The sequence below is a fragment of the Silene latifolia genome, chromosome 3 (genome assembly GCF_048544455.1).
Source record: "Silene latifolia isolate original U9 population chromosome 3, ASM4854445v1, whole genome shotgun sequence".
In the NCBI taxonomy this organism is placed as follows: domain Eukaryota; kingdom Viridiplantae; phylum Streptophyta; class Magnoliopsida; order Caryophyllales; family Caryophyllaceae; genus Silene; species Silene latifolia.
The window spans coordinates 45769556-45784115 of NC_133528.1; the positions used below are offsets into that span (position 1 = coordinate 45769556).

General features: G+C 39.5%; 1 protein-coding gene across 1 annotated transcript; it reads left to right on the plus strand.

Annotated features, from left to right (window-relative positions):
* The first annotated feature begins 6864 nt into the window (after positions 1-6864).
* On the plus strand, positions 6865-10444 carry LOC141649020 (uncharacterized). Its single transcript, XM_074457723.1, has 7 exons — positions 6865-7026; positions 7729-8247; positions 8335-8511; positions 8626-8736; positions 8898-9100; positions 9164-9227; positions 9992-10444. The coding sequence occupies exons 1-7, from the start codon at positions 6865-6867 to the stop codon at positions 10442-10444; spliced, it is 1689 nt and encodes a 562-aa protein (XP_074313824.1).
* The last annotated feature ends 4116 nt before the right edge of the window (positions 10445-14560 follow it).

The window sequence follows — 14560 nt, forward strand, 5'->3', positions numbered from 1 at the left end:
GGCTAGATTTTCACTTTGGCTATACTCCTTGATACCGCAGCATCTTACACTAGTTTCGGGAACCCAGTGTCACGCAAAGGTGACCAACTCCAAGTCCACTCACTAGACAACAAACTATAACAGGACTCGTCTTACCACGCAGTGCGTAGTCCCAGTCTAAGTACATGTACATGACTCTACGATAATCTGTACCTCCCACAAGGGTACCCAATCATATAGCTGTATAAGAACCCGTATGCCTTAGTTTATTATTCTCTGCCTTTACTTTCATTATTCTAAACTTAAAAATATCCCAAGTGATATAGTATATTCTTCAAATGGTTCGTAAGTGAACTACACTTTTATTTTCTTCGAATTAGAAAACTTAAACTTAAATCCAAAAGTATAAAATTTATTTAAGGACTTTAAATAAATTAAGTTACTGAAATTAAACTTTAAAGACCATCCTTTGACTTAAGTTACTTTAGTAAAGACTTATTACTTAGGCTTTAGTGAGACGGAGTTCTACATTAGTATATAAAACTGAACAGCAGTATGGTAAAATTCATAATTAATTACAGAAAAATCAAAATGACGCAAGGCCAATTTCATGGTTTCATGTAGCTTTTAGCTACAACTTTCATTTTTTGACCAACTTTAAATTACGAAAGTATCAGGGGTCTAAAAATTCATTTCTTAAAACTGTCAGAAAATGTCACCCATAATGTTTTGGTTCATAAATCCACTTTTAGATTAAGGCAAGGCATAATTTTAAACATAAGTAAACATTATAAAGCTTCTTTGAGAAAAAGATTAGCTACTGTATCAAAAGAAAAATATCTTTTTAAAATGAAACTTTGAGAGAAGTCAGAAACGCGTTTTACAGGCGAGTTGTTCACAAATAATTTATTCTGACCAAACTGTAAGTCTAAATATTATGAAATTTTTTATGCAGACTCTACACTTTAAAATAACAGGAGTCTATTCTTTAAACTTTTGCAAATTCGAAATAAAAACAGGTGATATGATTTTTACAAACAGACGAACATATTTGACAGATTTAACAACGGTTTTCATCAAACTTGTAAAATACACCATAAATCGAAAATAATGATTGAAGACCTACAAATCTATACACAACCTAATACTCCATGTCTCTGCCACATATTAAAATCCCGTGAATTTACAATTTGATTTAGTATTTTTAACATAATTAAAACCGAACAGAATCGCTATAATCGCAGAAACTGCATCAATACTTTAAATTACGACATAAATACTAAAACTCCAAAATAATTACCACGAAAATTCATGGTATCTTAAAATCTATCATTTAACCCAGAAAAATAATTTACACCTCCTGGAAATCATAAAAACGAATTTATACCATCCTTATATCATATTAATCGGTTTACTCATAAAACTTGCAAATCAACCAAATAAATTCCTATTGACAAAATAAAATTTATACCTAGTCAAAATAATTTGCAAACATTAAGAGATCAGAAATCATATGGTTTGAAAATCATATTTATCATTAAATCATCATAAAATATTAAAAATCCAATAATACATACAACTACAACAATTAAACCGATGTAATACCGAGTAACGTCGAAGTTCCTTGTTACGAATCCGAATCAATCAAGTACTCATCCTTGTGCGGATCGTCACGAAATCCTTTAGTATAGATGAACGGATGATGAGAGAAGATCGATCTTAATAAAGAAGCAAGAAGGCAAGCACGTACGTAGAATTTTGAAATAAAGAAGCAAGAAGGCAAGCACGTACGTAAATTTTGTTTTACAACAGCGGAAGCAGAGTAACCCTCAGAGTTACAGGGTTACGTTTCATATTTTTTTTGCAAAAGGAATAGATATGTGAATGATAAGATATTATGTGAATAAATAAAATATAAAGATGTTAAACACCTTTTAAAATATCTCGGTAAAAGGTTTAGGTTTTGATCTTAAAATGATCATTTGAACAATACTCGGTCCATTTGATAAATTAGACCGCAAATCAACTAAGAACGGATTTAATAAAACAAATAAATCAAAACCGTAAATTAAAAGATAAAAAATTTAAATCTCATAAGTAAGAATTAAAACATATGAGATAAAAAAATGAATAAGAATAAAAAGGGTTCAAAAGAGATAATTTCCAAAGTCCAACGAATTAACTCGGAGTAGAATTATAATACGAATAAATGAATAAATAAAACGAAGCTCCAAAGATTAGAAACATAATAACTCTCGAAACAAAGGAATATTCGAGACATAAGAGAACTTAAGAATTCAAAGGAAGAAAAGAAAAGGCTCACAGATAAGTTCTGAATCATACAAATCAAATCGTAATCGAAAATAAAATACGGTCACTAAAGTAGAATACAAAAATGGCGGGTGTTACATTGGGACCTGTAAAGGAACCTTGGTATACGTGATATGACCTTGTGCTAGACGAGAGGCCGATTGAGAGTGAGTTATGACTATAAAGTGGACCGAGTATAACCTATACTAGAGTTAGTGGAGTTGTCATAATGTCCGGCTATAGAAGGGTGGTCTTAAAGCTGTCATAACATGAGATCTAAATATGGTATTGATGTGATTCTAATTGGAGGTGATATCTTGTTCTCTTACGATTCCAACACTAGGTCACACACCCAAAATGACCAAGAAATGAGTGAGATATGACTGTTTTACGAAAACTGATCATTGCTGAGAACTACATTGCACTCGACCGAGTGGACTCGGCACTCGATCGAGTGAGTGACACTCGATCGAGTGGACTCATCACTCGATCGAGTGGCGCTGAGTCAGAACATGGGATAAGGAAATTTTATCCCCTTATCCTCATTCATTCTATCTTCTTCCTTCTCACTCCAAATCCTCTCCCTTCTCTCTAAAAACCCTATAAACACCTTCTTCCATGGATCCAAGCTTGCTTTAGGGGAATCTATCATCTTTTTCTTCATCATCTCCACTTTGTAAGTTGAATTCCGCTCCTCTTTGTTTAAGTTTTAACCCTAATTTTTGGGGGTTTTCACTTGGGTTAATTAGTTAGTACTCCCTCCGTCCCGGTCAATTGTTATCTATTTCCTTTTTGGGGTGTATCACTCATTTGTTATCTACTTCTACTTTTGGTAAATTTAGGCAAGTGGACAAGTGGGGTATGTGATATGGGCAAATGAACATGTGAGATAGCTCCTTTATTTATCATTATTTTTCTCTTCTTTTTCTCATTTTCTTGGTCTTTGTGCCGAACTGAATAGATAACAAATGACCGAGGCGGAGGGAGTAACTAATATGAATAATAAGGGTAATAAATGGGTAATAATAAGGGGTTCTGTGTTGTATTATGGTGTAAGATAATTTTTATAGTTATTATGTAATTTATGTAGGATGAGATGGTTTTATTAGATGGATACTTGATGATTTCGACTAGCTTATGGATTATGCTAAAAGGTAGGTTAATCCTACTCGGTTTCTATAATAAGAGTCTTTGCATGTGTCATTATAGATGTGTTGCATTTAATATGATTAATGCATGACATTGGTGGGACTTTCTTAAAGCATTGGTAATGGGTCATTAGCATTGGTCTTATGTTGTTAATCGAATTGCATAATAGCATGTTAATGTGGAAATGGTATCATGAGGCATGTTGGTAATTGTAATTAATGAGGAACTTTTATGCTTTATATCTATGTGCATATTGTGATAGATTTGTTATTGTGGACATTGGAGATTGTTGATGGTGGTACTTAGTTGTTGAGGAGACGTAAGACGGTTGGGAGACCGTCTTACGCTTGAGTTGCCTCTTGGGGCTTCCCACTTGAGGAGGGATGTGCACATTAATGACTTGAGTACGAAAGGACTCGTGTGGTTGATGTAACACCCCTAATTTCCATAATGTATTTCTTTAATTTTATTTTCCCATATTTCGTATTTTATTTTCCGGGAAAATATACATCTCTTGTTTGTTTGGCTCGTTGGGCTTGGTTTTTGTAATACCACGGTTTTCTAAGTCTGTTACTCAGCCGAATATGTCTTACTCGGCCGAGTAAGGGTGTCGTGTGTTTCTGGACAGATTACTGCCCAGGAATACTCGGCCGAGTATAGGAAACTCGACCGAGCAGAGGATACTCGGCCGAGTATACTCTATACTCGACCGAGTATCCGATCTGACGATGTTTATTTCCGCGGTTTGATTTAAAGAGGATTAGAGTTATATAAACATAGATTTCAGTTTCTTAATCACTTTTAACAAAACCTAAACTCCCAACGTAACTCTAATCATCTCCAAATCTCTCTCAAGTGCATAGATCTTCGTGAGTCTTGTTTATCCTTCCTTGCGTCGATTGTGTCGGTAAGCCTCTGGTTATATGAATTTCATCAGTTTGTCTTTTAGGGTTTTGCCCTAGTTTATGATTTGGGGGAAAGGGGATTTTGGCATGTTGTAATTGGTATTATGTGATTGTTGTTAGGTGGAGACTTCGTAGAGGAGCCATTTTAGCCTGCTTGATTATCTCATTTCAGTATTGTGCTAAGGTAGGGTTTCCCTATTCGGTTTACTGTTTAATTGATTTAAGATTACCTGATAATTGTTGTACGATTAATATTTGTGATTATCGGCTGTGGTTGGATTGGAGTTTGGTGTTGGTGTTGTGATGGTGGATGGTGATGTTCGCGAGGTGCGTCCTCGGCTGAGTGGAGTAACTTGCGGGAGTGGCTTCACGCCCTAGTTTCGCCATCTGTGGAACCCGCCACAAGAGGGGATGTGCACATTAATGAACAGGGTTATCGCTCGTTGATGAGCGGGGCTTAGGTGGGTACGGCTGCGGTCCCCCACTGGCAGGGCTATATGCACACTTTAGTGTGTAGTCAGTTACATGATATGATTGGGAGTTGGAGGTGGAGTGTGAACAACTGTTTATTTTATCGTACTTTGTCTTATTTGATCATGCAGTAAACTGACCCCGTTGTTGTTTTGTAAATCTGTGGTGATCCATTCGGGGATGGTGAGCAGATTGTGACAGGTGATGATGGTTATTAGCTTTTTGGGGATGATATGGGGAGTCATCACTCGAGTCTAGCTTTCGCTGTCATGAGATTTACCTTTCTAGTTTCAGTTGTTTGAGAACTAGTGAACATTGTTTTGGATTTGGTTTTGGTACATGTAATCGTTAATTCTTTATACTTTAATAAATGTTGTTTTGGAATGGTAACTTTGATATACTAGCCTCGAGAAACTGAGATGGTGACGGTCTCTCATGCTAGGGTGGTCCTGGTAAGGCACCTTGGTATGTGGGGGTGTCACAGTTTTGGTGAAGACCCATTGGTTCCCTTGGGTTTCACGTGAATATAGAGTAATATGGGTGAGTTTTGGGCCTAAGTTTGGAATAAACCCATTAGCTTCTCTTATAATTAGGAGTGAAACATAAGCCCTTGTATTCTTTTCCTCCTATTTCCACAAAACCCTAAACCTAAATTCTCTCCTCTCTTCCTCCCTTGTGCCGCGCATTTTCTGGCGCCTAGGGCTTCGTGTCGCTTCTTTCTTCATCGTTCTTCATCTTTTCTCGTGCCTAGATCGATCCCACCTCTTGGATCTATCTATCTTCTTCGTAAGTTTTATGTTTTTCTGCGTAGTTTTTATAATTTTATGTTTATCGTTAACGTTTTAATTGGGATCCGTTTCCCTATGGCACATGTGATGCCATAAAGGCATGGAGACCGCACCTGGAGAAGACATCTATATCGTGGAAGACGATCTCTAGGATTTATTTGCTTAAAAAGGTAACTAGGTGTTTCTCTTTTAATTGTGTTTATGCCAATTGATGTAATTAATATGATTTAATGATTGATTTGTATGATTGGTACATGTTTGATTGTTATTAACATGATTAATTATGTTTTCGCATGTTTGTATATGTTTTAATGTTTTAATTATATATCGTATGTTGTTTGTATGCTTATTTTGGGTGTCATGAGCGCAATTAGGTTTGACGAATGAAACCCTAGTGGCGGCATGATAGACGGCCAAGAGTGGGATTCAAAGTTATAGCTAAAGCTAGTACAATTGATAATGATTCGAGTGTTATAGCTGAAGTTAGTACAACTTTGGGTTGTTACTCTAGTTATGGCTGTTTGAAGTATAACCTTGGAAATATGAATCAAGGTTATAGCTGAAGCTACTATAACTTTGGATACGAGTTAAGGTTATAGCTGAAACTAACGTAGCCCTGAGATTATGGCTCAAGGTTATAGTTGGAACTAGTATAACTTTGAGTTGCGTGTCAAGGTTATGGTTGAGCTAAGTATAATTTCAAGCTATACGTGTTGAAGTTATATTCGAGGCTAGTATAACCTCACATCTAGAGTTCATGTTATGACTAAGGTTACTATAACCTTGGTTGTTTATACTTGTTTCATATGTTATGTGATGTTCAGTTGTTATTATATAACGGTATGTTGCTTTTGTCGTTGGTTACTCTTATTCATGTGATAAGTAGGTTAGTCAGTTATACTATTATGTGAGTTGAGTCGTGATGTTCTTCACGCATGTTGGTACAGTCAGTTATACTGTGCATTTGTTTGTTGGTTGGTTTGAATAGATGACAGTAGTTTCAGTTATATCCTATCGGAATGAACTAACGCCACCCGTTGATGCGAGATTTATTTTGGTCTGTGTTTGGGGGTGGACAGAGTCGTCAATTAAACGCTCTGGGTCCCGAGTGTCGTTCAGTGTACATTTATTGTATCGAGGGGTCTGGCCAGGTCTTAGGCATATAAGCAGTGGTGATATGCTATACATAGTGCCGTGGAGGCAGTGGTTATATGCCCCACACCGAAAGACGCAGTGGTGATACGCTCCTTCAGTTAGAGGCAATGGTGATATGCTCTGACAAGTTAGAGGCTATGGTGATACGCTCTAACGGGCGTTTGCTCTATTCGCTATGCTTTGATGCTAGCTTTGTGTCTTCTGTTGCTGTGGAATTTATGTCGCCCTATTTGCTATGCTTTGTTGCTAGCATCGTGCCTTATGTTGCTGTGGGTCATGTGTTACTTGGGTTGTAAGTGTCCATGGTCTTGTGGTTGCATATGGTCTAGGTTTGCATGGTTCCACTTGTCTAGTGTTGAGAACATTGTAGTATCTTAAGTTGATGTCAAGTTTTTATGAGTATAGATGGTCTCACATGTTTACTGGTTTTGCATTTCAATTGTTATTGATTGTTTGTTATATTCAATTGTTGTAAATATGACCGGGAGAGCATCTAGTTACTCCCGACTGATTGTCGACCCCCATTCTCAGGTTGTTCAGATTATTTGCTGTTTGGATGATATCTTGTTGGGGAAGTACTGTGCGGCGAGTTGAATAATAAATTAGGACTTTGTTTTCAGTTGAGATACACTTAATAATGTATTAGTTTGTTTTTGTTTTAGTAGCGAACTGGATTGGTCAGGTGTTTCCGCCACCTTGACCCTTTTATCAGTGTTATACTCTGATTATCCTTTTGTAGTACGTTTTTTCTTTATTTTATAATCAAGGTTGTTACAGTTGGTATTAGAGCGAACACGCTCCCAACTCTTGCTTAGTTGATGACTAAAATAAATGACCTAGTTAATGAGTGAGAGTAAATAGGGTAGAAACTAATAGGATTTGTTGGTTTTCTTATGTTTGTAGAGTGTATGAGTAGTTGTTTGGAGTGGTACTTAGGTTCTACCACTTATAACGAGATTTTGTTCTTGTAGATGGTGGGTAACGCGAATGGTGATACTGATGTCGATCCTATCAGGAGATTTGAGGCCACCCTGACATCTATGGCTGAAGGTTTCACAAATCACCTCAACAACAATAACAATAACAACCATCTGCAGCAGACTATGTTCGATCGCTTTGCTCGTCACCGTCTCCCTACCTATGATGGTGTGAATGATCCTACAGCTTTGGATGCTTGGATTCGAGAGATCGAGAAGCTGCTCCTCGCTTCTGGGTGTCCTGAGGATCAGAAGGTGGACATTGCCACCTATTATCTGAAGGATGAAGCCGACAATTGGCGGGCTCTTGCTAGAGCTGGTCTGGAGGTTCAACCAGTGTATAGTTGGACTGTCTTCACTGAGGCTCTCAAGAAAAGGTTTTATCCTGAGGAGATGCGTTGGCAGAAGGAGCAGGAATTCTTTCGTTTACAACAGGGTTCCATGACTATAGAGGAGTATACCAACAAGTTCGTGAAGCTGTCACGATTTGTTACTTCTGTTGCTATGGACGAGGTGTCGAGGACTTGTCGCTATGAGAAGAATCTGGCTCCTAAGGTCCGGACTGCTATGTCTGGTATTCCTTCGACTTCTTTCCAGCAGGCTTATGATCGTGCTCTTAGCATTTATGATTCAGTTCTGGCTACCGTGGCTGAGGAGAGTGCGAAGAGTAATTTCGTGAAGAGGCCTTATGTTGCGCCTAGTGCTCCTCAGAAGAAGCAGAAGTTCGAAGCTCGTCCGTATGCTCCACATGATCAGGGTCAAGCTAGGAAGGATATAGTTTGCTTCAAGTGTGGAAAGGCTTACCACCCGGGTAAATATTGTGAGACCGGTAATTAAATCACTTGCTTCACTTGTAAAGCTCCAGGACACAAGGCTGTTGATTGTCCCTAGAAGCCAAAGGTTGATGCCCCTAAGGTTGATGCTCCGAAGACCGGTCGTGTGTTTGTGATGAGTCGTGCCGAGGCAGATGCTAATCCAGATGTGGTTACGGGTACTTTTCTGGTTCTCTCTTTATCTGCTTTTGTTCTTTTTGATACGAGTGTGTCAATGTCTTTCTATCCGAATTCTTTTCCGTCCGTGATGGACACACTTCTTCATCATTCGTTGATACCTCTATATCCCTTCCTACGGGTGAGATTGTTTCTTGCTCTGTTCTGTGCAAGGACGTACCTGTTAGTATTGAAGGGGCGATCCTTCCTGCTGATCTTGTCAAATTCAAACTAGGAGAGTTTGATGTGATTTTGGGCATGGATTGGTTAGCTCGATATGATGCTAGGATTCAGTGTCCTGATCAGAAGATCGTGCTTAAGAGTCGTACATGTTCGAGGGTTTCTTATCAGGGTGTTAAAGTTACACGTACTGTCAAGTAAGTTTCTACTTTAAAGATGGTTAGCATAGGTAGAAAGGGTCATCAGATGTATCTGTGCAGTGTCCGGGATGTTTCACCTGAGCCGAAGTTGGAAGATATCCCTGTGGTTAAGGAGTTTCTTGATGTCTTTCCTGAGGATCTACCTGGTATTCCTCATGAGCGAGATGTAGAGTTCTCGATTGAGTTGTTGCCTGGAAGTGGTCCCATTTCGAAAGCTCTTTATCGTATGGCACCAGCTGAGTTTGAGGAAGTTAAGAAGCAGCTTGAGGAGATGATCGATAAGGGTTTTATCCGACCGAGTGCTTCGCCGTGGGGGGCTCTAGTTTTGTTCGTCAAGAAGGATGGTAGTATGCAGTTTTGCATCGATTACCATGAGCTGAACAGGGTTACTATCAAGAATAAGTATCCTTTGCCGAGGATTGAGGATTTTTTTGATCAGCTCCGTGGTGCAAGTGTGTTTTCTAAGATCGATCTGAGGTCTGGCTACCATCAAAATCCGGTTAGGAAAGAGGATATTCCTAAGACTGCTTTTCGTTCGAGGTATGGCCACTATGAGTTCGTGGTGATGCTGTTTGGGTTGACAAATGCACCTGCTGTCTTTATGGATCAAATGAACCACATTTTCAGCGAGTATTTGGATAATTGTGTCGTGGTGTTCATAGACGACATACTGATTTACTCGAGAGATGAGGCTGAGCACGAGAGTCATCTTCGTGTTGTTTTAGAGACTCTGCGTAAGCAGAAGTGTATGCTAAGTTCTCAAAGTGCGAGTTTTGGCTGAAGGAAGTGACTTTCTTGGGTAATGTGATATCAAGCGATGGAGTTATGGTTGATCCGTCGAAGATTCGATATGTGGTAGATTGGGAGATTCCAAAGAATGTGAACTAGATTCAGAGTTTCCTTGGTCTTGCTGGGTACTATCGTCGTTTCGTCCATGAGTTTTCTAAGATCGCGAAGCCGATGACTCAGTTTATGAAGAAGGAATCTAATTTCACTTGGACCGAGGCTTGTGAATCTGCCTTTCAGGAGTTGAAGACGAAGTTGACTACTGCTCATGTGTTAACATTACCAGAAGAGGGCGTTGAGTTCGATGTCTACTGCGATGCATCGAAGTCTGGTTTGGGTTGTGTCTTGATGCAGAAGGATAAGATTGTGGCTTATATTTCCCGTCAGTTGAAAGTTCATGAGATGAACTACCCGATTCATGATCATGAGTTAGCAGCAATGGTGTTTGCACTTAATCTATGGCGACACTACTTGTATGAGGTCTCTTGCAACATTTATACGGATCATAAGAGCTTGAAGTATATCTTCACTCAGAGAGATCTTAATATGAGGTAGAGACGTTGGTTGGAGCTGCTTAACGACTACAATATTGAGCTGCAATATCATGAGGGTAAGGCAAACGTGGTTGCCGATGCTTTGAGTCGCAAGGTGTGTCATGCTATGAGATCCGTGACGGTGTTACCTGACGACTTGAGTCAAGAGTTCCAGAAGATGAGTCTTGAGGTAGTGCTTCCTGATACTTTGGATTTGAGTGCGATGGTTGCTGAACTCGAGATTCTTCATGAGATCCGAGTTAAGCAAAGAGAGGATGAGTTCTTAGAAGGAGTTCGAGTCGCTGTAAGCGAAGGTCGCGCCAAGGGCTTCGACGTTGGACCTCATGATGGTATGCGATTCCAAGGCCGTTGGTGTGTACTTAGCTGTAAGGTCTTAAAATGTAAGATTCTCAAGGAGGCTCATAGTACTCCCTATTCGGTTCATCCTGGCGGTGATAAGATGTACAAGGATCTGAAGCTACGGTTTTGGTGGCCGAGTTTGAATAAAGAGATCACCGAGTTTGTTAGCCGTTGCCTGATCTGTCAGAAGGTCAAGTTCGAGCATCAAAGACTTGGTGGTATACTGTAACCTTTGGAGATTCCCACATGAAAATGAGATTCTATTTCGATAGATTTCGTCATGGGTTTGTCGAGGTCGCCAAGAGGAATGAATGCGATTTGGGTCGTGGTTGATCTTTTGACTAAGGTCGCGTATTTCATTCCGATGAAGGAGACTTGGAGTCTCGAGGAGTTAGCGAATGCTTATCAGCGTGAGATCATTCGTCTTCATGAGGTTCCTAAGGATATCATCTCCGACCGTGATCTGAGGTTTTGTTCTCAGTTTTGGAAGAAACTTCAGTTGGCTTTGGGCAGTGAGCTTAAGATGAGTACAACTTTTCATGCCGCATCTGATGGTCAGACTGAGCGTACCATTCAGACGCTTGAGGATATGTTGCGAGCTTGTGCTTTGGAGTTCCAAGTTAGTTGGGAGAAGAGTTTACCGCTTCTGAAGTTCTCCTGCAACAACAGTTACCAAGCTAGTATTCAAATGGCTCCATTTGAGGCACTTTATGAAAGGAAGTGTCGTAGTCCTTTGTGTTGGGACGACTCTAGTGAGGCTGTCGTTCTTGGTCCAGAGTTTGTACAGGAATCGATTGAACATGTAAGGTTGATTCGTGAGAAGCTTAAGGCAGCCCAAGATCGACAGAGGACGTATGCAGACTTGCGGCGTAGGCCAATTGAGTTTGAGCTTAGCGATAAGGGTTTTCTTAAGGTTTCACCGATGAAAGGTGTCAAGAGATTTGGGATTAAGGGCAAGCTTGGTCCTCAATATATTGGACCTTATGAGGAAGCTCGAGAGAGTTGGCGAGGTGGCCTATAGGTTGGCTTTACCTCCGAATCTGTCGAAGGTTCACGGTGTTTTCCATGTGTCGCAGTTGCGTCGTTATCACAGTGATCCTTCTCATGTTCTACAGGTTGATGTTATCGAGGTTGAGCCTAACCTGACTTATGAGGAATGACCCGCCCTCATATTTTGGAACGTCAGGAAAAGTGGCTAAGGAATAAGGTTGTACCTTTGGTTCGGGTTCTGTGGAGGAGTCAGAAGTTTGAGCAGGAGACTAGGGAAACCAAAGCATCTATGCGAGAGAAGCATCCGCATCTTTTCGAGTGAGGTAGTTCTCTTATCAAGTTTCTAAGATGAAACTTCTTTTTAGGGGGTTGGATTGTAACACCCCTAATTTCCGTAATATATTTCTTTAATTTTATTTTCCCATATTTCGTATTTTATTTTCTGGGAAAATATCCGTCTCTTGTTTGTTTGGCTCGTTGGGCTTGGTTTTGGTGAAGACCCATTGGTTCCCTTGGGTTTCACGTGAATATGGAGTAATATGGGTGAGTTTTGGGGCTAAGCTTGGAATAAACCCATTAGCTTCTCTTATAAATAGGAGTGAAACATAAACCCTTGCATTCTTTTCCTCCTATTTCCACATTACCCTAAACCTAAATTCTCTCCTCCCTTCCTCCCTTGTGGCGCGCGTTTTCTGGCGCCTAGGGCTCCGTGCCGTTTCTTTCTTCATCGTTCTTCATCTTTTCTCGTGTCTAGATCGATCCTATCTCTTGGATCTATCTATCTTCTTCGCAAGTTTCATGATTTTCCGCGTAGTTTTTATAGTTTTTATGTTTATCATTAGCGTTTTAATTGGGATCCGTTTCCCTATGACACGTGTGATGGCTTAAAGGCTTGGAGACCGCACCTGGAGAAGACATCTATATCGTGGAAGATGATTTCTAGGATTTATTTACTTAAAAAGGTAACTAGGTGTTTCTCTTTTAATTGTGTTTATGTAAATTGATGTAATTAATATGATTTAATGATTGATTTGTATGATTGGTACATGTTTGATTGTTATTATCATGATTAATTATGTTTTCGCATGTTTGTATATGTTCTAATGTTTTAATTATATATCATATGTTGTTTGTATGTTTATTTTGGGTGTCATGAGCTTAATTAGGTTTTACGAATGAAACCCTAGTGGCGGCATGAAAGGCGGCCAAGAGTGGGATTCAAAGTTATAGCTAAAGCTAGTACAACCTTGATGATGATTCGAGTGTTATAACTGGAGTTAGTACAACTTTGGGACGTTACTCTAGTTATGGCTGTTTGAGTTATAACCTTGGAATTATGAATCAAGGTTATAGCTGAAACTAACGTAACCCTGAGGTTATGGCTCAAGGTTATAGTTGGAACTAGTATAACTTTGAGTTGCGTGTCAAGGTTATGGTTGAGATAAGTATAACTTCAAGCTATATGTGTTAAAGTTATAGTCAAGGCTAGTATAACCTCACATCTAGAGTTCATGTTATAGCTAAGGTTACTATAACCTTGGTTGTTTATATTCGGTACATATGTTATCTGATGTTCAGTTGTTATTATATAACAGTATGTTGCTTTTGTCGTTGGTTACTCTTATTCATGTGATAAGTAGGTTAGTCAGTTATACTATCTTGTGAGTTTAGTCGTGATGTTGTTCACGCATGTTGGTACAATCAGTTATAATGTGCATTTGTTTATTGGCTAGTTTGAATAGATGACAATAACATCTATACTATCGGAATGAACTAACGCCACCTGTTTATGCGGGATTTATTTTGGTCTGTGTTCGGGGGTGTCCAGAGTCGTCAGTTAAACGCTTTGGGTCCCGAGTGTTATTCGTTCTACATTTATTGCATCGAGGGGTCTGGCCAGGTCTTAGGGATATAGGCAGTGGTGATACGCTAAATGGTGAATGTATTGGTATTATTTGGCAGTTCGGTTGCGAGATGAGGTGAGATGAGTTTTGTATAGGCCAGGCACGGGGATGTGGAAGAGCCGTGGACCTTGGACGTATAGGATAGGTGATGTGACCATAATTGGCGCATATTTAGCCCCCGAATTACCATTGTTTCCATGCTTTTTAGTGCCTATTTGGGTCATTTCTTATCTTTAGTTCTTTGTTTTGCATATTCTTTGAGATTTTGATCCCTTGGTAGGAAAGGAGTAAGAATCTTGCATTTTCATGGCAAAACGAGGCTAAATTGATTGTATTCAATGACCAAGCATCAAGAAGAGACAAGACTAGAAGGCCTTTGTACATATCATAGTAGAAGAGCAATGTTGAGAAAGGATCCTTGCGTCCCCAAGGAAATCCCCAAGGAATTTATGAAGAAAAGGGAAGAAAAGAAGAAGAATTGACGCTGACCAACAATCCGAACGGATTGCAGACAATCCGTCCGTCCGGCCCAAAGACAATCCGAGCGTCCCTCCTTGGAATCCGCTCGGATTCCCCTCAACAATTCGGCGTCCCTCTCCGAATCCGCTCGGATTGCACCGCCCAAATCCGGCCGTCCCGACTCTAATCCGCACGGATTCGCACACAAAGACGGATTTCATTCTTCAAGCTACGAAAAGAGAAGCCCTTCTCTCAGAAAATACCGGCTCCTCCTTGCTCAAACTTAAAAAGTGTAATTACTAGTTTAGCCCTTAGTTAACCCTAATGCATCCTCCCTAATTTTCACTATAAATACCCCATTAGTCTAATTAGAGGAGCATGTTCTTCTTATCAATAATTAGTGTAGTTAATATCAATCAAAATCT

What these genes read in the sequence shown, in the direction of transcription:
- LOC141649020 (XM_074457723.1), top strand. Translation starts at nt 6,865, where the DNA reads ATGGTGATATGCTCTGACAAGTTAGAGGCTATGGTGATACGCTCTAAC. An exon ending in GCATCGTGCCTTATGTTGCT is followed by an intron (nt 7,027 to 7,728) that starts GTGGGTCATGTG and finishes TTGTTCTTGTAG; the next exon opens with ATGGTGGGTAACGCGAATGG. An exon ending in AAAGTTACACGTACTGTCAA is followed by an intron (nt 9,101 to 9,163) that starts GTAAGTTTCTAC and finishes GTATCTGTGCAG; the next exon opens with TGTCCGGGATGTTTCACCTG.